This window comes from Sciurus carolinensis, chromosome 3 (genome assembly GCF_902686445.1).
Source record: "Sciurus carolinensis chromosome 3, mSciCar1.2, whole genome shotgun sequence".
NCBI lineage: Eukaryota > Metazoa > Chordata > Mammalia > Rodentia > Sciuridae > Sciurus > Sciurus carolinensis.
Window position 1 is genome coordinate 126,637,901 of NC_062215.1, and position 24,917 is coordinate 126,662,817.

Consider the following 24,917-nt stretch of genomic DNA (forward strand, 5'->3'; position numbering starts at 1 on the left):
TAGGTACTCAATATGTGACTGTTAAATAAAGAAAGAATGTCTCCAATGGAACAATTTAGAACAAATAGGGGGAAGTTACAGGAATATAATTCCACATAAAATGACTTTTTCACAATTAGAACTCCTTATCAATGGAAGTCAGTCATGATACATTAAGAATATTATCACCAGAGAGGTTGTCAAGAATGTCCCAGAGGAGACACACATCTCATTGAGAGGGATGGAGCAAATCATTTTCAGCTCTCGAATTGGTTGTTATTCATGGCAGGAAGATCAAGAGACCAGCTATGACAAAGGTGTTCACTGCATAAGACACTAAGCAGAACTGAGGAGTCAGCGATAAAATTGATTAAAAAAAAAAAATCTTCAAGGACTGTCTATAAAAACCATCAAGCCTCAAACCAGATTTCATCAGAATTGAAATAGCACCCTGAAATATTGATACATGAAGCCATAGAAATTATCTTTAAAAAGGTATACTATTATATCTGTGAATGATGTTCAGAGGACTGAGGTATTTAATGGACATTATGTATAGCAGGGATGTTAAGTGACGAAAGGTTAAAGGAAAGATTCACAGTGTGTCAAGAACAGTCTGTGATTTGTAGACTCATCTCCAGTTTCAACATCCCTTCCATGCCACTGGTCAAGTAAATGCTAAAGTCACTTTTCTTTATTCCTTTAACTTCCAATAAATGACTGAAGGAAACTTCATCTACAAGAGGAAAATTACTGGACAACGAAGGAAAAGCCTTTTGAGATAAATGAACATTCTCCATTAATCTAAAAGCCATAAATAGAATGATAAAGAGGACTATCTCATAATGTCAAAGTTCAAAGGCACTTTTCAAATGTCTCTTTAAAGAAAACCTGACCTTTCTTTCTTTCTTTTTTTTTTTTTTAATCACCAGAAAGTTTTCCAAGGGCAGTCTGTGCCTTGGGTCATTTCATTTTGACACAGAAGTTCTCTCAGCATTAAAAATAATCAAAAGGCTAGAAGTATTTAACTCTGAAGTACCAGGAAAACATGTTCAACATAAAAATAATAATATTGAAGACTTAGGATTTTAAAGGTTGTATTTTAATAGCTCCATAAAGCTCCCCCATATATGAGAAATATAACTTATATGAGGTTGTAACTAGCTAAAAAATGAGCATGAATAGATATTTTCTCTAGTGTAGTACATGTTATTTTATAGCATTCTACTTAGGTAAAATTCTGAGTATTACATTAAGAGCTCAGTGTTAGGTATATATTAGCTGACATTACATACAGATGTGAACATAAATACATTTTCAAGAATATATAAATCTCTTAAAAAGGCCTCTTTCCCAGTTTTAAAGTATAATTTACACAAATTAAAATTCATGCTTTATAAAAAGTGTAGAATTCTTCAAGACTTCATGAAGGCCTTTGTGTAACTACCATCCCAAAGAAGGTATGTTCTATCGCTGTGAAATACCCTTCACTCCTTCAAGCCAAACTCTCTCTCCTTTTTCAGTCTCTGGTAACTACTAATGTGCTATAATTTTGAAAGCTGTATAAATGAAATCAAACAGAATATAGCAGAGACCTCTTTTAAACTTCATATACTTTTTAAAAAGTAAAGTGACTCAACCAAGTATTCATTTTAATTTATTTATTTCTGTTTTCTGAAATTAAAAGCAATAATAATATAAAAAAGTCAAATTATCCTGGAATATTCTATCTTGAAAGAGGTGCTGTCCAGAAAGACTTTTGAAAATATAGATCTTTTGGACATCACTTTTGACACATTGAATCAGAATTTCACAGTGTGCATCTTGAAAATTTAGTTTTTGCCAAATTCTCCAAGCTTGATTCTGATTGATAAACCAGATTTGGGAAACATTAACCCATGAAATATTCACTGAATGGGATTAACTATTCAATTTTAAATTATAGGTGACAACAGGGTCAAAGTTCAGAGGTTGGGAGAAGTAATCTTAGACTTAGATTTGGGGCTTCCTCTTGATAGGTTGCTGATCTTCAATAAGCCAAACTTGCTATTATGGTTTGGATATGAGTCACCCTCGAAACCTCATGTGTGAGGTAATGCAAGACTTACAGGTGAAGTTATTGGGTTATGAGAGCCTTAACCCATAAGTGACTTAATCTCCTGATAAGAACTGAGTGATAACTGAAGGTAGGTAGTGTGTGCCTGGAGGAGGTGGGTCCCTGGGGGAGTGCCTTTGGGGTATATATTTTGTATTTGTCCAAGTGGAGTCTTTCTATTTCCTGGTAATGTCCTGAGCTATTTCCCTCCACCACATTCTTCCACCATGATGTTCTTCCTCACCACAAGCCCCAAGAAATGGAGCTGGCCTTCTACGGACTGAGACTCCTGAAACCATGAGCCCCCAAAGAAACTTTTCCTCCTCTAAAGTTGTTCATGTCAGGTCCTTTGGTCACAGCACTGAAGGAAATGACTAAAACACTTGCTGAATCTTGGTTTTCTCCTCTATAGTGCAAGGATAACGATGTCTTCATCAAAAGATCAGGGCATGGACATGTATGATTGCACGAATGGTGTGAATATACATCATGTACAACCACAGAAATGAAAAGTGTACAAGGAATCAAAACGCAGTATATAAAAATAAAAATGAATAAAATAAAAAACAAATAAGTAAATAAAAAAGATTGGGACTAAGTGCATATAAAACACTTGGCATACTGCCTGGCACACTTGGCATTCAGTGACTGGAAGCTGTTCATGTTGTTGGCATCGTCAACATCACCATCATCGTCGTCATCATTCTCAAACTATCTTTCTCCAATTTCTGCATTTTAATGTTTCATATTTTTTAGCCCTTCCCTTCTAAGACTGGTTTTTATACCAGATCGGCTATTACTCTGGGTGGTGCAAAGCTTAGAGATATTCATTAGTTGTTCCCAAGCCCTCACTTTTACTGTGGTCCCAAAGATGCCAGCACAGAGACAAGTAGCAAATTATTGGAAACTCTCTCTTTTTTTCTGAGGAGATATTGTTGGTCAGATACAAGTGAGCAAAGAGAGAAAGAGAAACAAAGGGTCAAAATAAAGCAGAAAATGAGGTTTTCTGCATACTTAGGGGATATTTTTAAAATTGACTATTCATTAGCAATTTCAGTCAAATGTTTGGTACAAAGAGAAATTGAAACTGGTGGCTTACAGAAAACCAATTTGCTCCATTGCTAGTCCATATTAACTTGCATAAAGAACTTGGATTCCAAGTTCAGAAAGCAGTAGAATACTTTAAGATTTATCCCAGCCCTTTCACGGAACCATTCAGAGGAATGGGGGACTAAAATCTAAAGACAACATTTTAATCATAGTATAAGTAATAACATTTAGCCTTATAAACTGCAAGCTAATTATATATACATCATCATTCAGCTACAGTTTTTATTTAAGCTCTAAAATACAGAAGAGTGATATTTGTCTGTACTTGTTTACAGAGAAAAAACAACTCTTATCCTCAAAGAATTACACAGCACTGCCAACACCAAGTACTAAGGAGCATTAAAAAAGCAAACATGAGTCCGAGCCTACCTGTTCTCAGCATCAGCGCTGCACTTTGGGGACATCAATTCAAAGGATTTGGTAAACTTCACCACCTGCCATACAAAATGACAGTAAATCCAAGTCAATTAAGGCTTTCTTATGGTTTAAAAATAATGCAGTAAACATTTTCCATCTTTATAATGATTCTTACAGTGATTGCAGATTAAAGGGAGGTTTTAAGTGGCGAGAGTCCAAGGGAGAGAAGAAGAAACTTTTATTCCACATTTTGTATTTTACTTCTTACACAGCATATACTGCCGAAATTTAATATATTTTACTCAACCTGTATATATTTTTACAATGAGCTGTGGAGGTCAGGCAAAGGAACATCTCACTTGGATGCTTTCTTTTTTTTTTTTTTTAACTGCTCTGTTGACAACCAATCACCATTCATGGAAATCAGGCAGGGCAGTGGGATCTGCAAAGGGGCATCAATTTCAGGTTCCTGAAGTTAGTTTCTTTGGCTCATTTTTGTTGTCAGATATACATTTTTGTGTCAACACCCAAAGGGTAAAAACGAAACCACCTTCTTCAATAATCATCCTTGGGGTAGATACTTCCTTCCTCACCAAACCATCACCTCCAGTGCAAGAGACTGACCAAGGCTTACTATGTTGAAAGGAAATTTATAATCGTAGAGAAAATGTCAACATGGTGTTTTTCTTATTAACTACTAGTGTGTTCTTATTTTAAATCAGGTCCTACACTAGAAGCTTCATTGATTACTTAATTTTTTCTTTAAAACTATAAAGTAAGGATTTTTTTCTTCAGTCTATAAATGAGTCAAATAACCATAATTTTTAGGAAACTAGTTCAGTTTCACACAATTAAATGAGGCAACTGGAACTAAAGTAAGTCTGCCTGACCTTCAAGGACCAACTCTTTCAAAAACACTTCAAATATTGAGTAGTAAGGGCACCATTTCTGGCCTTCTTTTGACAAAATATACCACATGATAGAAATATGCCCCCTATGCCAGAAGGAGTACATCTGAATGTCACTGGATGCTCCAAGGTTGACATTTAGAACTGGCTTAGTCAGATGTAGTCATGCTTTAAAGGCCTTTTAAATTAACCACTTACAAGGAATTGATGGACACCAGAGAAAATGATTTGGAAACAGAATAGGTGAAATATTAAAACCATTTTATCAGTTAGGTAATGAGTCCAGACTAAGAAAATGCAATATGAGGAAAAAGGAAACAGAAAAGAAAGGGTCATCACAAAGACAACTATGTGCAACTAGCTGAATGTAGACTGTGATAATAGTTCAACTGCAAGGAAATACACCTGACAACCACAGAACATACTTTATTTCATATTAGAAGGTAAATTAAGACTTTACAGAATCCGCTCAGTGTTCATCTTTATTGGCCACAATAATATTGCCTATCTCACATTCTCTACAATGAGACCCTGCCACCTTCCTCTAAGAGGTACAGTCTGTGTCCCCTCTCCTTGAATCTGATGAGCTCCTGACTGGGTCAACCAATGGAAGACTTGCTATTTGCCTTTATAGACTGTCATAAAAGGGACTACAGCTTCTGCCTTGTCTGATAGAAAACTTGAGCCTGGATACTGAAGTCACTATGTAAGAAATCCAGGTTCCCTAAGCCCTCTATGCTGAAAGGGAGCCGGACCACATACAAAGGCCACACACAGGTGCTCTGGTCAGCAGCCTCTGTCTTTATGCCATCCCCACCCAAGCACCTGAGCAACCTTCAGATGATTCCAGTTCCCAGTCACTAAGTCAGCCCCCATCTTCAAGGTTTCCCAATTGTTGCTCCAGATATCCTGGAAAGAGCATATCCCTGCTGTGCCCTCTCCATATTCCTATCCACCAAATTTGTAATTATTTGTAATTTGTAATGGTTAACTTAGGCTGCTAAATTTTTGGTTTATTTGTTATACAACAAAAGTAACTGGAATACCTACTTATATTAAGTAAGGACTTAAACAGAAACCAATCGCTTAGAAATCTTAATCCAGCTATAATATTCTTGAATCTCAGGCTAGGAAGTCACAAAGAAACTATTTACTATCACCAAATAATAAATCTTTCGAACTGTATCCAAAATAATTCTTAGTTATAACAAGAACTGGATAAAAAGGAGAAGCATTTCATTTATGTTTGCACAGTGGGCAATTGTCACAGATACTAAAAGAGTTGGTCCTATATGTCCACATTGATTTTTTATAATTTATTATTTCTTATTTTTCTTTGCTCAATTTATTTTATTGTAAATACTCCTCCCTGTATAAATATTTTTAATTTTTTTTATTCTTGTATTTTGTACTTTACTAAATAAAAGTTCTTAATTTTGATAAAGTCAAATTTATCAATCTTTTTCATGGCTGATAGGATTTTTTATTTGTTCTAATTAGTTGTACATGACAGTAGAATGCATTTATACATTTTGATAGATCATACATAAATAGAGTGTAATCTCTCATTTTTCTGATTATACATTGCAGGATCACATTGGTCATGCCATCATACATGTAATGAGGTATTTTTCATAATTTATTATTTCTTTCCATTACTTTACTTAAGTGGTAGTAAATTCTTCCCTTTTTATTATGTTCTAGGCTGCATCCTGCCATTTTACTACAAATGGAGCATTTTGCATGTTATGACCAATCCTTTATGTGTTAATGCTTACAACATAATCACAGGGTAAATATTATTCCATTTTATTGAAGAAAAATTAAGGTTTAGAGTGATTAAAGAGTTTTCCGGAAGCCATTAAGAAGAAAATTGCAGAATTGGAATTTAAAACATGTCATTCTGATTCCACAGTCCCAGTTTTTCCACGACTCCTTGCTTCCTTCATAAGCAAGAGCAAGTGGTATTGCAGCAGCAAATTATGTAGACATGACTCCTACAGAACCACAATACTTAGATAAACTCTGCCTTCAAAAAAAATAATTATACAATATTCTATTATAAGCCCAATTTTGGAAAATAAACACAGACTAAAAGTAACTTGAAGTAAAACACTTAACTTGGTATAAAATTAATCAAATTACTGGTAAACTATTGTTTCTGCATTTGGAAATTCAGCAGGATGCATCTTTTAATTTCCTGACCTGATAGATTAGATTCTCTAATATTACTAAGAATACTTCATTTTACTTAGAATTAGCTTGGAGTATTTTATAATTCTGTAAGGTGTTAACTTCTGAAAAACAGATAGCAATGCAAACTATTTTTGTCTTACAGCAATGCAAATGAATTTTATTCAAGGAGAATAGAAAGTGATTTCTGTGTAGCAGAAAAGAAAAACCCAATGGTTAGATTTTATTGTCCTGGTTGTAGCAATTATTTTAAAGATCTCATCTAGCAGTCTTTTGCCAGCATTTTTTCTGTTCCTATTTTGGAACCAATTTTACCACCCCACTGTTTCTCTCATTAATGAGTTAAATAAATCTTGCTTTACATTTGTGCAAAGTTAGGTTTTTAACTTTTCAAAAACTGTCCTGTGATTCAACAAAGATGTACTGAGTATCTTTGTGTGTCATACAGCATGACAGACACTGAAGCTAAAAGGTGAACATGAAAAAGAAAAAAAATCCCTGCACTCATGGAGCTTACATTATGGTAGGGGGCTTAATTTGCCCTGGCTCCTTAAAGACAGTGCTTCCTGAAAAATAAGTGCACTTCTAGCTTCACAGTTAAAAACAAAAACAAAAAATAACCCAAGAAGTGTTCAGAAAATAAAAGAAAATAAAGACCTTTTAAAAATATTTTTTCCATCTGGGGGTTGGCAACTTATTAGACATGGAATAGGAAGTCAGACACAGTGGCCACACCTGTAATCCTAGAGACTCAGGAAACTGAGGCAGGAAGATCCCAAGTCCAAGGCCAACCTCGGCAACTAAACAAGGTCCTAAGCAACTTAGTGAGACCCTGTCTCAAGATAGAAAATAAAAAGGGCTGAGGATGTGTCTCAATGACAATGTGCCTCAATGACAATGTGCATTTGGGTTCAATTCCCAGTAAAAGAAGAAGAAGAAGAAGAAGAAGAAGAAGAAGAAGAAGAAGAAGAAGAAGAAGAAGGAGAAGGAGAAGGAGAAGGAGAAGGAGAAGGAGAAGGAGAAGGAGAAGGAGAAGGAGAAGGAGAAGGAGAAGGAGAAGGAGAAGGAGAAGGAGAAGAAGGAGAAAAAGAGGAGGAGGAGGAGGAGGAGAAGAAGAAGAAGAAGGAGAAGAAGAAGAATGGAATAGGAGCTGGGTGTGGTGGGTACATACCTGTAGTTCCAGCTACTCAGGAAGCTGAGGCAGAAGGAAAGGAAAGAGAGAGAAGGAAAGAATGAATGAAAGAAGGAGAAGGAGGAAGCAGGGGAAGAGAAGGATGAGAAGAGAAAGAAAAAAAGAGAAAGAATAGAATATCCTGAAATCTTAAGCCATAGAACTTATAGATCTAGAATCACAAAGAAAGTAAATATGTACAAGTTCCTCTTGATAAAATATCACAATGTGGATGTAAGAAGAGCTTTTTAAAAAGTCACTGAAAAGAAAAAAACACTTTGCTGAAAAGAAAACAGTCAAAACATTTTGTCTTATTGATTTGGTGTTCTAAATATGTGTTTAATGAATAAAGGGAAAACCAAAGATGATGTATCTTTCAACTTCTGGCACTCCATTCCATGGAGAGTACCCCCTATGTTAGCCCATACTGCAATGACCAAAGTCAGACACTGGTCTCATGAACCATGGGGTTGACCTTGTGTGTAGCAAAGAATTTAATCTTACTCAAAGAAAGGTCAGGCCTTGGCCCCTGGTTCCTGAGAGGCAATCTCTAATTCCTTGGAATGTCTTGTGCAATAAAAGAATCTGCTTACTTGGGGCTTTGGGATAGCCAGATAGGAACAGTGTGATTTAGAATGGGAGTGATTTCGGGTGGGACTTTGGGGTCACTTGGTATCAGCTGAACTCTAGAGGAACAGAGGACAGAGGTCACCATGTAAGTGGCCAACTAGGTTTCTGTGATAAAACCCTTGTAAGACTCGAGACACAGAGGCTTAGGCTTTAGCTGACAAAATTTCATGTGTACTGTCACACATCATTGCCAAAAGTTTACACTATTACTTCATGAGTAGTGGGCAACCAGAAGCTTCATGTCTGAAACTTTCCTGGAGATTGCTCCATGGTGATTTTAATCTGTGTCTTTTCCTGTGGTAACTATAATGGTGACTACAGTAGCTTTCACTGAGTTCTTTGAGTCTTTCCAGAAAATTATTGAAACTGAGGGAGGCCTTGGGCACCCCCAAAGTTGTAATTGGTATCAGAGACGAAGACAGTATTGTAGACTCTGTTCCCTAACATTGCACTTACATAATTCTTAGACTATTGCGTCTCTAGGAGAAAAATAAGGATAATCAAATATTAACATTGACTGGGCTTTGTTAAATATTTTTTATTGGTGTGTGTCAAGTACTGGATAGCATAGGGAAATACTAAAGGAGTAATAAATATGATCTCTAATTTTCAAAGATTTGTAAGCCAGCATGGTAGCTCACATTGGTCATCCTAGGGGTTCTGGAAGCTTGAGGAAGAATGATCACAAGTTCAAGGACAGCTTCAACAACTTAGCAGGGCCATAAGCAACTAAACAAGATTCTGTTTGAAAATAAAAAATAAAAAGGGCTGGAATGTGGCTTAGTGTTAAACACCCCTAGTTCAATTTCCAGAAAAAAAAAAAAAGGAAGAAAAACAAGATCTAATATTTGTGATGGTTAATTTTAAGTGTTAACTGGACTGGGCTAAGGGATTTCCAGATAGTTGGTAAAACATTATTTCTGGGTATGTCTGTGAAGGTGTTTGTGGAGGAGATAAGCATTTGAATTAGTAAACAGAGTAGGAAGAGGAAGGGTGAATTTGCTCTCTGTTTGAGCTAAGATGTTCCAACTATTCTGGTTCTTCAGGATACAAATGGAAGGTATGGGATTTCTCAACTTCTATAATCTCATGAGCCGATTTTTGGAATCTCTCTCTCCCTCTTTCTCTCTCTCTCTGAAAATATACATATTCTGCTTCTCTGGAGAACCCTGACTAGTACAACATTTCAAAGGGAAAAAATGTTAAAGTTCAGAAAAAATTCTTGATTAGCTGATGTGATTCCTTTTACCATATCAAGAGAATTATTAAAATATTTTTACCTTGGTTGTTTGGAAACTCAAAGCAAAGTTTTAAGTTCAATGTTTTATCTTTACACAACAGAATTTGGTTTTGAGTTTGTTAGTTTGGTGTTTCTAAAAAATTTGCTTTCTCTTTTTCCCTTTTCCTTCGAAATTTTGTGTTCCATGCTGTTATATGTTTAGCACATTATAAGCAGCCAAAATATTTGTTCACTATAAATTTTTATATTTTCTTGCTCAAATGTACTTAAATTCTTTATGTAGTGAATTGGGTAGAAGTCCAAAGACAAAAATGGAGTTCCTACATGCTTGAAAAATGCATAAATGTGTATAAAATATTTTTTATAAATGAAATAACAGATTTGCTCCATAAAACCAATTACAATCGAACAAAACTATCTAAGGGCTATTGAGTTGTACAGAGGATTATTATTCAGAGATATGGGAAGGCAATCTGAAATGGTGTTTCAGTCAGCTTTTTCACTGTTGTGACTAAAGTATCTGACCAGAACAATTTTAGGGAATGAAAAGTTTATTCAAGGCTCACTATTTCAGAAGTCTTAGTCATAGAAGTTCAGCTCAATTCCTCGGAGGGCTTGAGGTGAGGCAGAACATCATGGCAGAAGACTGTGGCAAAGGAAGTAGCTCACATGGTGATCAGAGAGCAGAGAGAGAGAGAGGTCTCCATTTGCCAGATACAAATATATACCCCAAAGCCACACCCCATCTGTCTCCAGTTACCACTTAATTAATCCCACCAGGATTAGGTGAAGGCTATAACCCAATCATTTCTCCTCCAAACCTTCTTGCCTTGTCTCACATGTGAGATTTTGGGGCACACCTCATATCTGAACCATAACAGTAAGAGAATACATTTAAGGACCTAGAGCTGATATCAAGCGATATAAGAATAAAAAGAAGCTAACATAATTTAATGGGATATATAGGGTGACACTGCAGAAATTATAACCAAAAAGAAACAGGTAGCTGGGGATATAGCTTAGTGGTAGTGAACTTGCCCAGAGTGCTCAAGGCCCTGGGTTTGATTGCCAGCACCGCAAGAAGAAAAACAAAAAGAAAAGATATAGAGGAATGAATTATAAAAGAGAGTAGAACTCATGCTTTATTCCTCACTTGGACCAACTCAACATTTTTTAGTTTCATTAATTTTTAAAATTTACCATCTAAATTCAATTCTGATGTTATTACATATGTACTAAATAAACATGGGTTAAATAAATGCATACATACATTCATATACACTAAGTGAAAAAAGAGACTCTTATAAGGAAAATTTCAGAAGTGGTTTACAGGTCAATGAAACTGAACAAGTGGTTCCAAGCCCCATTTGCTATTGAACAATCCTGACGATCACACCCTAGGGAAAACAGCACACGTGCCAAGTGAAGTAAGCAAAATATCCCCTGCTCGTTCTTTGGAAAAGCTCCATGGACAGAAGTCTTTGATTTGGATGTTTATCAAATGCTAGTTAGCCTGGTTTCTTTCTGTTCTTTTAATTTAAAAACAATTTAAAAAACAAAAACTATGCTCAAATAGAGATTTCTGCCTTCAAGAAAAAAATTATATACTAAGTACTCACCAATCTTTTTCTAAACTTTTGGAACCCTTATTTTTCCTCAATAGGACTACTCGAAGGGTCAAAAATGAATTAAATAATTATCCAACACCACCCTCTTCATAAATTTCTCCCTCATTAATAATTGACTCTAATCGCTAATTCACTCAGTCAACATTTACTCAGTATTTAGTGCACCAGGCACTGTTTTGGGTTCTGGAGAAACCAAGGGATATAAATGTTCTGTCCTTCAGGAAGTCACAATACAGTACAGCCCAGGGCGGGGGGAAGCAGTTCAAAAATGTAGGATTTCGCCACGATGTGCACCAGTGGACAGAAAAGCATCTTCATGTTACCTGTGCCTTAAAGTGTGAGCAGCCAGGCACTAGGCTGAGCAATGAAGAGGTTCTCCAGGTTGAGAACCATAGTAGTCAGTTCTGGGAGAAGACACAGAGGACACTCAAAAGAGTTTAACTAAACATAATTCAACAAAGGGACTAGTTAGCAGTGTGGGTAGGGTAAAAATGAGCAGTAAGGAATGAAGGAATGTTGGGGCCCCCAGGGACCGGCAACTTTGGAAAGCAGTTAAGACTTCCAGGTCTGAGGTAACAAGACAGAGGGATGGAGAGAAGAAGGCCGAAAGGAAGAGCAAGGTCTTATTAGTGTCCTGGAGATCTCTCTCTCTCTCTCTCTCTCTCTTTCTCTTTCAATAGATAGATAGATATTGATATCTCTCTTAGATATAGATAGATAGATAGATAGATAGATAGATATTGATATCTCTTTAGATAGATTGATTGATAGATAGATAGATAGATAGATATAGCTATCTCCTCCTGGATAATAAGACCATGCCCTTCCTGTCTGCCTCTCTTCCTCTCTGTCCTCTCTCTCTTTCTATCTCTCTGTGTATAAATAGATGATAGACAGATGATATATAGATATATAGAGAGGACTATATAGATATCTCTACATATATCCATATATCTATATATAGAGATTGAGATATAAATTGAGATGCATCTCAATTTGTTAATAAAGTGAGTAAAGGTGTCAACTTGTAGCTCAATAAAGAGCACATTTGACTTTTGACAAAATGAACTAATCAATAAATACATGATACAGAATATAGACAGTGTGATTATATGCATGGGCATGCGTGAATATGCAACAATGCTTTCTTTCCTGGATAATCTTCAGAGGTTTTTAGATATCTTCCATTTTTCATTCTAGAAAAAACAATAAAAATCAAATGGAATTTAGTTTCTTACAAGGAGAAGGAAAATTAAAGAAAGGTAGAGAAAGGGAAATAAAGTGATATGGAAAGGAAAGCCCAAAGCAATATTTACAATCCATTCAGAGGAAAGAAGATAGAATTATAGGCTATTTCAGAACAACCACGGGGTACTCCCCCCGGGCCCACCTACTTTCCCTTAAGTGAAAGGTTAGGAAGATTATCCAGTCAAGGGCTTAACTATATATACATTTACATAAAACCAAGAAGTTAAAGGACATAGTAGAAAACAAGTATATAGGGCTAGCTGTGCTTCGCAGTTTAGAAAATGCACTCCAGAAACTAGCCTTATATTAATAAGTCCAACTATAAAAACTTCATAAAGTTCTGGACAAGGAAATAGCTGCCAGCTATCAGGATGATCCATGGAAAGAGAATACTGGAAAACATTACAGCCGAGAAGTTGCCTTAGGACTCAAGGCCAAAATGTCCATATTTGCTTTCCTTGACTAAACACTAAAAGAAATGGAGATAATAGTAAATACATGAACTGAAAAGGAACTAAGAGAAGTGATAGAAATTGCTTAGACAGTTTCATGGAATGGAATATTCAATTCAAAGGACTAAGCATTTACTGATGTTGACAGCAGTAGCCAGCTAAGGTTTGTTTTTTTGTTTGCTTTGTTGTTTCTAGACTAATGGAAAATGCCATTGACAAAGTCACTTAAAATCAGTTGAATGAAACACTTAAGAGAAGCAAGAGAGTGAAATATTAACTTTGGCAGGAGAAGGGCTAGAAAGGCATTTCTCATTTCCTATTTTTGGTATCCCCTTAGTAAACTGATCAGTTTACACCTGACTGCCTACTGTAAAGATCGTGAATGCAAGTTCTAATCACTGAGTTAAGATCTTGGTGAATCAAAGTTTCTACAGTTAGATTTATTTTTTTCCACGTTTTTATTGGTGCATTATAGTTGAATATAATGGTAGGATTTGTTGTTACATATTTGTATATGCACACAATATAATAATATAATTTGGCCAATATCATTCCCTAACACTTCCCACTCCCTCGCCACTCCCACCCGCTAGTCCCTTTCCTCTATTCTACTGATCTCCCATTGATTTTCATGTGACCACCCCACCACCTTTCTTCTCCTTTTTCCTCTCTAGCTTTCACATATGAGAAAAAACATCACCCTTGACCTTCTGAGTTTGGTTTATTTCAACATACAGCTCTCAAGTTCCATCCATTTTCCTGCAAATGACATAATTTCATTTTTCTTTATGGATGAATAAATCTCCATTATGTATATACACCCCATTTTTTCTTTATCCATTCGTCCATTGATGGATACCTAGGCTGGTTCCATAGCTTGGCTCTTGTGAATTGTGCTGCTATAAACATGGGTATGCATGTATCACTGTAATGTGATGACTTTAATTCTCTAGGATAAGTACTGAGGAGTGGTATAGGTGGGTCATATGGTGTTTCCATACCTAGTCTTTTGAGGAAACTCCATACAGATTTCCATAGTAGTTGTACTAATTTACAATCCCAACCAACAGTGTTCCTTTTTCTCTACATCCTCTCCAGCATTTATTATTGTTTGAATTCTTGATGATTGCCACTCTGACTAGTATGAGATGAAATCTCAGTGTCATTTTTGGTTTGTATTTCCCTAATTGCTAATGATGTGAACATTTTTTCATAAATTTCTTGGTCATTTTTATTTCTTCTTCTGAGAAGTATCTGTTTAGTTCATTTGCCAATTTATTTGCTTTTTTTGGTGTTGAGTTTTTTCAGTTTTTAATATATTCTAGATATTAGTCCTCTGTCAGAAGAGTAGCAAGCAACGATTTTTCTCCCATTCCTACAGCTAGAATTAAGTTTGTTTCTTCCTTTTCTCCTCAAATTTGCAGAGGCCATGCAATATACATTTGCAATAATGAGCTTTGTGAAAGTGTTAAAATCACAAACAATAAAGTAAATAAAGATTTTGTTTTCAGAAATGCTTTTAATAAAATAGAAGCAAAAGTTATTTTTGGAGGAAGAGTTTTGCTTTCATTTTTTTGTTGCTGTTCCTGACATGATGCTGTTTTATTTTGTTTTCTGATTATAGTACATGTAATGCAAGTGGAGAGGGTGCTATAAGCTCACGCTTTCACACATCTGATCTCTTCCAATAGCAGCAAAGATTCATAAAATACAGAAAGAGAAAACCAGAAAGACACCTAGAGGTTAAAAGGAAGGGAGAAGAGGAGAGGGGACAGAGGGAAAAGAGAAGATCCTTAAAAACCCAAGTCTGAAGACATAGGCCTAGGTACTCCAGGTCCTGGAACAGGCAGGCAATGATGCTTGAAGTTTCAGCTCCTCCTGGGCAATGGGGACTAAAAGTGCTCCCTTGAGACATATGGCCCAGCTTCATTCCTACAAAGCCAACTGCCTCTGGCTTGGTGTAATGTAACCACACAGCAGGAGACCTGAGCCTTCAAGTAAGCCCTGGTTCTTGACTAGGTGCCAGGGAGTTGTGCACACTGTTAGACAAGCAGGAAGGAGGACCAGAGAGATAGAAGGAAAACAAAGGCATGAAAAAACTCTCCCATCAAAAGAAGCTGCAATCCCAGTTCAAAAACACGTGATTAATATGAACAACTAAATCAGCAACCTGCATAACTGAACAAAGAGATATGGACAAACCTGTGCTGCTAGAGATTTGAACAGACCTGTATCAAAGAACAGTAGGCGACAAACAGAAAACAATTATGAGCATGGACAATTTGAACAAATATCATTCTTGATTCCTGATTCATGGGGAAAGTCAGCCAGACAAGCCTTATGAAAGACTTTTCTCTCTGAGAAAAGGAAAGGTATGTAGAAAGATGTTTCTCTTGCCTCCTAGGATACAGTTATGTGATGACTTTAAAAGTGAACAACATCGAGAACTTGCCCTATCAGATAGCAAACTGTAGTATAAAATTATAGAAATTTAGCAGTGTGATACTGGAGCAAAAATAGACAAATAGATCAGCAACAGAATAGTGAGTGTAGAACAGATCCAGGTATGCTGGATACTGGGTATAATATAGAAGTGGCATTACAAAGTAGGAGAAAACTATTTAAGGTGATTGGTTTACACACACATATGCACACACATGCAAAAAAAATCATATATATGTATATATATGTGTGTGTGTGTATACATACATATATATATATATATATATATATATAATATGCCTTTATAGCTGGAGGTAAAGATTTTTATGACAAAACCCTTAAAGCAACAAATCAAAAAGGGAGAATGATAAATTTGACAAGTTAAAATTAACACAGAGAGCGCACAGTAGAATGAATCAGACATAAATTTCCTATGTTCATACATGAATATGGGACCAGTATAACTTAACATCACATACAACCATAAGAATGGGAAGTTATACTCCATGTATGTATGATATGTTGAAATATATTCTGTCATGTATAACTAAAAAGAACAAATAAAAAATGAAAAAAAAGAGTGCTACTAAGAAATCTAATATCACAATGAACTTTCTCTCCTGATAGGTGACTTGATTTCTTTTCTCTACTTGCCTACATATTTTTTTCAATATCTTTGCAGTCCATTAACACCAAATGAGTCTCAGTGTTAAGCAGTCAGTATCAACTTTTCCTGAAATGGCATGTTTTTTCAGTCTGTAAATCCAACTTTGCCTTTTCTTACAATAAAATGTCCTAGTGCTAGAATTTCCAGTGCTTTTTCCTGTTCCATTTGTCATTTTGTCTTCAGAGATACCAATTATCCTTATTTTGAACTTCTTTTATTCTGACTGCCTTCTTATCATTCTTTTATCTCTTTATACCTTATCACTTTCCATTTCATTTTCAATTTTATTCTTCATGGTCCTGAAAGCATTTTAGAAATGTCTTTTCTTTCTTTCTCTCTCTTTCTTTTATTCCTCTCCCCCGCTTCCTCCTACCCATTTCTGTATGGTTACATATTTTCTGCTTCTTTTCAAGCTCTGTCATCGCACTTTCATGATCTTTTTCTATGCTAATTGCTTATTCCTTGAGCCCTTGTATCTTGTTTCGAACATTTCTTTTTTTCCTAAGAGATCATATTATCTTTAATTTCATTTCATGTAAAACTGTCATCCTTTTTTTTTTTTTTTTTTTTTTTTTTGGTGTGTGCTCTTTGCCTAGCTTTCGCTTCCGCATCCCTTTCCACTTTGTGCTTATGATATCTTTGCAGAAGCCCCATAGTGGTGGCTCTTTGTCACATAGTAATCTTTAAATGAATAATTGGTGGGAGGGGGATCTGTGTGATTACCTAGGTGAGGGGTCTTTAAACTGTTGTCTGTAAGCCAAATCTGGGCCACCACCTACTTTGTAAATAAATAAAATTTTACTTAAAATAAGAAGAACTTATTTAAATAAGTCCATGACTGCTTTCAGGTGACAGCAGCAGATTTGAGTAGCTGCAACAGAGACCGTATGGCTTGGAAAACCTAAGATATTTACTATCTGGGCATTTACTGAAAAAATGTACCAGTTCCTGACCTAAGGAATGTACTTAGTTCCACTCACTGGTTAATACTGATGAAAGACTCCAGACTTGGTGTTAAGTAAAATATTAATATGTAGCTTTTTCTCAGGTAGAGATTTTAAGTGATTTCTCTCCAATGGAAAAGACAACCTCAGACATTATTACCTCATGTCCACGTATGGCTATCTGACCTATGTGATCCTGCAATATGTATAATCAGAAAAATGAGAGATTACACTCTATGTATGATCTATCAAAATGTATAAATGCATTCTACTATAATGTGCAATTAATTAGAACAAATAAAATTTTAAAACTTTTTAAAAACCCGTAAGATAACCTCAGAGGGTTCAGTTTATGACCTAGTTTTGTCTTTAACTAGCTTTGTTTATAAACTTAAAACCCTACCCTAACATTGCCTAAAAGCACCCAAAAATACTGGTTTCCCCATAAATTAAAGAGTTAAAAAAATCTGCACTTATTTTATATACACAAGCATCATAATTTTATCTTTTACAAAATTGTATTTTAACAGGTAAGAGGTAGGAACCCAGATTTCGGTATTTATTTTATATTGCCAGACATTTGTTTTCAAAACATTTGTAAAATAATCCATCATTCCGCCCATCTAATTTCAAACATCTCCTTTGTCATGTATGCAAATTCAGAAAGTAGAAAATGCAATTTATGTATTGAGAAGGCCTCAGATATAGCTGTACAAAAAAGTAATGTATTATTTTTCTCTAACTTAACTAAATCTCTTCTTGATCCCCACTTCTGTTTGTCGACAGAACACAAAAGAGACTGCTCTAGTTAAACTCAGCCACTTCAGATTTTCTCAGTCTTTCAGATTTAAACTCACTGAATACTGAAACTCTCCAGGGTGACTTGCAATTTCCTGGGGGCTGTGCTTTACAGAGATCCTCTGGCCCAGACTGGCCCATGCTAAAAGGCAAGGCAGCCCCCATGGACTTCAGCACAGTCATCCCTGACACTGGGATGCTTCCAGGGCTTGGTCACAAGACTGTGTCTCCTTAATCCTGACAACAGACTTCTTCAAGTCCCAGTCCTTTCTCTATTAACTTCTGTCAGGAAATGGGGAGAACCATATTTGCCTCTCATGCTCCTCTGGGGCTTTAGGAAAACTGGTGGGCACTCACTGCCAACACTGCTACCTCTCATCTTCTTCCCTGTAGTGGTGTCTGGGGGAACTTTCAACCTCCCCAACTTGGACTACCATTCCCACCACTGTATGGCACTTGAGTCTGGGCATGATGTCAGGAAGACTGGCTACAACTGGTGCATTCTCTTCCCTTATTCTGAGCAATCCAAGATTGGACTATTGTAGGGCTTCATCTATTCTCTTTCCAATCTACTGCTTTGCTCATAGTTTTAGGCTCTGATTTCTTCAAGTCTTTAGAAGTCCTGGCTCTTATCAATGAAAAGTTTTGGTTTGTGAGAATAATTACACTGCTATTGTTTGTGTAAACCATGCCCACCCAGAAATAACTCTCAAGCTTTGCTAAAGTCTGAGGAAATACTCCTAAACATTTTAAACACATATAGATATTTTTTAAAATCTCAAGGCTGCAAGTTTTACAGTACTTATTAAATCTCTAAAATTTATCCTCAGGTTCTTATTCTTTGAGGGAAACAGATCTAAAGGCAAAGATAATAATCTTTTACAAGTACAGGAAAATATTATTCTCTAAGGTATTAAAACAGTTCTTAATTGCTATGTAATTCCTGGTCTTTGAGGAGAATTCTCAGCAAAGACATAAATTGCTGCCAAGGGTTTAGACATTTAACTTTCAAGAACTTAGATTGATGATGATCATTATTTTCAATATTGTTGTGTAATTTTTCCAGCAGGTTTCTCCCAAAGAGCCAAAGGGCTGAACAGAACCTTAAAGCTGGTCACAAATCACCAAGGTGCAGAAAGCCAGAGGCCGTGTGCTCCAAGATGCTTCCCTTGGAAAACAGGGAGCCCTGATGAGGTGGGAAGGCACCTCCTCCACCTGTTCACACTGCTCTGTGCCAGTGCACACAGGTCCAGAGAAGCAGGAAAGACCTAGAAACTCCAGCAAGACCGGTCTGCTGCAGAGAACCTGCTCACTTCGAGGCTCACGTTCAATTTGGCTCCAAGAGCTGAGGGTGCAGCTTCTCCTGTCATTTGCTTGCTTGCCCTGAGGGGCATTTTCAGCTACAATTCATTCCCAGGAGGGCAGAGGACCTTCTACTTAATGCGCAAATAAAGTGGGAGGCTGGCACTTCAGCTTCTCTTTTAACTGAACTGTTGAGATTGGGCAAAACCATTTAGCCCTTTAGCTCCCTCATCTGTAAATGCACAGGGGCAGATGGATCTCAAAGGTCCCGGCCAACTGAAAGTCTATGTTTTTATGGTGAGGACAAAACAAGAATGAAAATGTACCTGAAGGAAACACATTTCCTTTTATAAAATGTCACCTCATGGTTAGAAGACTCATGAAGAGAGTAACAGTTCCAGTCACAGTTCATAGGTTTAATTACAGATAAACTCAACATCATCCCATTTACCATCCTTGACTTATATGAAAAAGAAAAGATAACTTACTGGTGATTCAATGTCCTCTAGGAGTAAAACAGAACAGCGTTCACATTTCAACAAAGTTTGGGCCCGGTGCATTATTTTCTTGACAATTTTCTCCAGATCAGTCTGTTCTTCAAAGAGGTCATTCACCACCTCTAGCAAAGCCTGGGAAGGAGGAGATGGATGTATTTAGGTGGATATAGGAGAGAAAAAAGTTGGTATTTTTCCCCTCAAAACTCCATATAGTTTTTTGCTCTAATAACAAATATTTTTGTGTGGCTGATTTTTGAAGCATTTATGATTGTTTACCATAGTTCCATCACTTCATTTTATAACACTCTCTGAAACTGCACAATACAACTGGAGAATGGAATCCATCCTTATAATGGGGACCATGTTGTCATTGGTTATGGAATTTTTTCCCTCCACAACTGTAGTTTTTCTGCAATGTTGACTAGTTACAAATTAAACATTTTATAAATAACAAGTACTTAATTCTTTGAAAAGAACATTTATTTCAGAAAACTGCAAAACAATCCCTCTTCACTATCAGGAAAATTCATGCTTAAAGTTTAGATTTATTTTTACTAATACACATCACTCAGAGAATTCTGAAATAATTATAGATGTGAATGCTCATTATGAATCAGAGCCTTCAGAAATATAACTAAAACCCCAACTAATCCCTCTACACAAAAAGAGGAAATGCTACCTGACCACCACTGTGCAAGAGAACATTTAGATACATCTATATATCTCATAAAGAAAACATCTTTAAAATTTTGTTGAAATAGCAGAATGGAAAGCATGCTAATTAAAGAAAAAGTTTAAAATTCTAAGTTTAATTCATTTAAAAATCTAGCTGTAATAACCTGTCACTTTTCCAGCTAAGTAAGCTTGCAATTTACGCTTTGAAATAATATTTGTTTGGAATTTTTAAAGACATGGGCATTTTCAGAATAGTGGGCTATGTACAGGTTGTAGATATGCTTCTATCAGAGTGATCAGAGAATTACACAGAAAGGGAATTGCACCAGAGGAAGCTTTACTCCACAGAATTTAGTAAGATGTACCATCTCGGATCTGACCTCTCACAAAAGAATTTCATGAACCTTCAAGTTCACATCTTTTCAGCATGGTGTTGATCATCATCTCAGGGGCATGACTAATTTTCAACTCTAGTAATGAATTTGATTTGTCCTGAAACCCTTTGAAACATGTGAAAATTTCTTCTCTGAATCTATTCAGGTAGAAAAGCATTTGAATGGGTTAAGGGACCCATGAAATGAATGGAGTTACTGAGCAACTGAAAGAGGATCAAAGTTCCCAGGTAGCGTTCCCTCAAAGAAAGATTGGCTAAGGGATATATTGTTCTGTGATCCCACAGCAAAAAGAAACACCAGGAGGTAAAAACAGTTTTAAGTGAAGCTTGATTCTTTGGCATTTGGACAACAAATTGCTGGAAGAGGTCAATGCACAAAAGCTTCATACTCAAATACAACATTAACAACGAGGCAATTGTCTGACTAATTACAAGCAAAATTCCCTGTTAGTAAGGGGGGAAACTTTATTGCCTTAATCATCCAGACTGTTTCCTCAGATGGATCATATTAACTGAACAATTATTTAACTTTTCAATTTGTTGTGACTGCATGGAGAGAGCCTCTGGGACCTGTATACAAGGACATTTATCTCAGAGGAAAAACAAGGGTATCTTGAGTCTTGCACTGACAAATCACATTGTAGTAATTTTATTGTTTCTAATTAAAAATTGCTGCTTTATTATCAAGTGATGAAAGCTTTACGAATATCAACGCAGACTAGCTCCAGAATAGGAGAGAAAGAAAATCTAGAAAGTTATGCAGTCCATCTGGCACTAGGAGCATTTCACACACTTGAGTACTCTGCTTCTGTCCCTTGCCTTCTAGGAAAGAAGTGTCTGCCTTACCCTCCTCCATCTTCTAGTGACCTTCTTTCCCTTCTGTGCTCATCCTTGGATCTCCTCCCTTCTCTCCACACATTCCTTCTCAGATAAACCCAACTTATCTATCCCTTTATCTCACAGTATTTTTCTTTATAGTGCTTTATTGCCACCTGATACTATATTATTTTATTTTTTGGCTATTACTCCTGCTAGCATATTAAGTTCTATAAGAACTTGACTGGATAGTATCTGAAAGAATACCATATGATATTTGTTAAATGAGCAAATGAATTGTGTAATGCACAAGGATGAAAAGACTAATAATACATGAAATGGCCCTTAAGGAGTTCAAAATGCATTTGGTGAGGAGGGCTATCGATAAATATTAAAATATAATCTGATGGGTACCCACAAGAGAACAATGGTGGCATATACAAGGAGAAACAGTAAGTGAAGAAGGGAAGATTAACTTGCAGGCTGAGCTGGCTCCTGAAGGATCTGGAGAGCAAAAGGTAGACATGAGACTCTGAAGGTAGAAGGGAAATATGGTGAAAGGTATTGCAATGTGAAACAGTTTGTTTTCTGGAAGTCATTGACTATATTGCTGGAGCACCAGATGAAAGGTGTAAGACTTGAATCTAAAGATGAATAGAAGATTCAGATCAGAAAGAAGGTTTGCTGTGCCATGCCAAGGTTGATGACTGTGTGGTCCTCTGGGTTCAACTGCTTGCTGTGAAATATCCCTGCATATTAATACTTAACAAATGCACTCTTTAATCGACTTGATTATAAAATTAAGAGAGGGTTTCAAGTTCTTTTGAACATCTTCCTGTCAAACATATTTCTAAGTTGATTTAAATGTGGCGTGAATCTAGTATAATTTAATCCCTACTTGACAATTGAGCATTACGTGAGCAACAATCTTAGTGGAGTTTTTTTGTTTGTTTTTTTACTATTTTTTTGATAACTTCTGAAGGTATGTGGTGTCACTCATATAAGAGTGTTTCTTTATAATTCTATAAAATATTGTTCAGAATTGTACCAAGTATTCTGAGATGCTCTTCCAGAAAACCTTTCAATTCAAAAACTAAATCTGGAAGGTGGAGTGAAATCATGTTTGTAATACACTTCGATTCTTAAAGAAACTAAATTTAAAAAAAATAAGAAAACACCAAATTGTTTTATTATTTCAAAGCCACAAGTAAGCAAGAACACATCAGCTGCTTTGAGTACAGATGTGAAATGAAAGTCCTTTTCAAAAGAAGCCATCACTCTTTCTCCCAACTAACAATGGTGTCCACTTCCTTTTGGGCTTATTGCCTAAAGGGTGCCTTCAGCCATAGTCCTGCAGGATAATACAAATGAAAAAAAATCCTGAACTAATATCATCTGCTGTTATTAAAAGACATATGACTTAGAAACTGGAAAGACAGAAAGATTTGAGGATTGTCAGCATGTTCTTGCTACTCACCCGGCTCCTTTCGTATTCTTTCCTTGAGGCAGCAAAAAGCTGAGCATTAGATATGGCAATTCCACAAAAGGGAAGATACATCTGCATGACCTGGGGCAAAGAGAGCATTAAGAACATTAAAACATCCATCGCTGAACTAAACTCCACATTCCCTGCACATGCCTGATTGGAACACTTCCTTTTCCACTGCAGGGATTGAATGATACTAGTATTTTAACTTCAGAAGGGACATTTTTCAGAGTTCACTATAAAATAGTTAATAGTTGGGGAATTCACATCTTTGAAGACATAAAGTGAACCAACAGATCATGAGAACTACGACAGAGAAAGTGTGTGTAAAACACCTCATATTTCTACTTTGATGAAAGAAAATGAGTGAGTGAATGGAATTGGGGTACAGCTGGATTTTAAGGCCTATTGGCCTTGCACTTTTTCCTCACACTTGGAGGTAGGCAGGATAAAAGTCAGTTCTTCTGTACATCTCTGTAGTAGGGATCTCGTCTGACCTGTTAACAGGCTACTAGATTCCAGCACGCCTGTTGGGATGGGTCCAGCAGGAACTTGAGTCAGAGGGCCTAGTGGCCTTCTGCAAAAGAGCTCTATTATGCCCACTGCTAGGTGCTTCCAGCTGGACACAAATGCACACTGGTGGAATAGTTCTGCAGAGGCTGAGCTGAGGGAAGACTCAGGAGCCCATGTGAGGGAAACCCTCCTGTGAGAAGAAACACGCAGCTGGGCGGGGTCAGACCTGAATGGAGGTCTCATCATCGATCTTCTAGATCTAGGCATTTTCAGTACCACATGGACCTTCCACTCATATTCAGGTCTAGAATATCTGATTCCAGACAGATAGATGGCGCTTAGTAAAATCTGAAGGGATTATTTCCCTAAATTCTTCACAAGTGAAAGAAACAAGTGGCATTTCTTTTTTTTTAATTTATCTTTTAATTTTTTTTACAGACTGCATTTTGATTCATTGTACACAAATGGGGTACATCATTTCATTTCTATGGTTGTACACGATGTAGATTCATACCATTTGTGTAATCATACATGTACACAGGGTAATGATGTCTGTCTCATTCTTTGGGACTTTTCTAATGTAGAAGGAAAGCAGCATGCTTTCTATCACATTCTCTCTCTCTCTCTCTCTCTCTCTCTCTCTCTCTCTCTCTCTCTCTCTCTCTCTCAGAACAATTCCAAAACTTCCCAGCAGAGTTTAGCAGGTTACCTGAACAGAAGCTAGTGGGAGACATGACTGGGACATCTGGAGCAAAATTACTTTGAGTGGAAAGTAATTTTCCAGAAGATTCAAGGTATATAAAAGATGAAAGGCAATACATATTCCTGGCATTTCTTTCCTATTAAAATCTTGCTTTGGCTAATCACATGCTCACCTCTGACTGAGGAACCCTGACAGAGTTTTAGAGCTCCATGGAAGCTAAAGATATGACCTCACACTTTAAGAAGAGAGAGGAACAATGGGATCGGTACTAAAAAGAAGTAAAAAAGAGATCAATGATCTATTGTTGTTGTTGTTGTTGCTGCACTGGGATGGAACTCAGAGCACTCTTAACCACTGAACTACTCCCCAACTTGTTTGGCTTTTATTTTGAGAGAGGGTCTTACAAGTTGCTGAAGGCTGACTTTTGATCCTCCTGCCTCAGACTATCAAATTGCTGGGATTATAGGCCTGTGCCACCACACCCAGCAAATGAGTTCAGTTTTGCAGATCTTTTCAGGATAAATTTCTTCACTGAATTTCCATGTTACCTTGTGGCAGCAGATATCATTTATGTCTCCCCTTCTCCCTCTTCATTGCTACTCCTTCCTCTTCGTGCCTCAGTAAGTTTTTCTATAAGCCAGTAGGGAGCTCTGGAAATAAAGTTGCCAG

The 24,917-nt window shown here is 36.6% G+C and overlaps 1 protein-coding gene across 1 annotated transcript in view; it reads right to left on the minus strand.

Moving 5' to 3' along the window:
• The window catches only part of Pde11a (phosphodiesterase 11A), a 378,401-nt gene that overhangs the window by 214,955 nt on the left and 138,529 nt on the right, over window positions 1-24,917 (minus strand). The window contains exons 3-5 of the mRNA XM_047545134.1: window positions 23,024-23,113; window positions 19,653-19,793; window positions 3,554-3,618 (exon numbers count right to left, since the gene is read on the minus strand). Coding sequence (XP_047401090.1) covers window positions 3,554-3,618; window positions 19,653-19,793; window positions 23,024-23,113 — 296 coding nt within the window. The remainder of the gene's footprint in view (window positions 1-3,553; window positions 3,619-19,652; window positions 19,794-23,023; window positions 23,114-24,917) is intronic.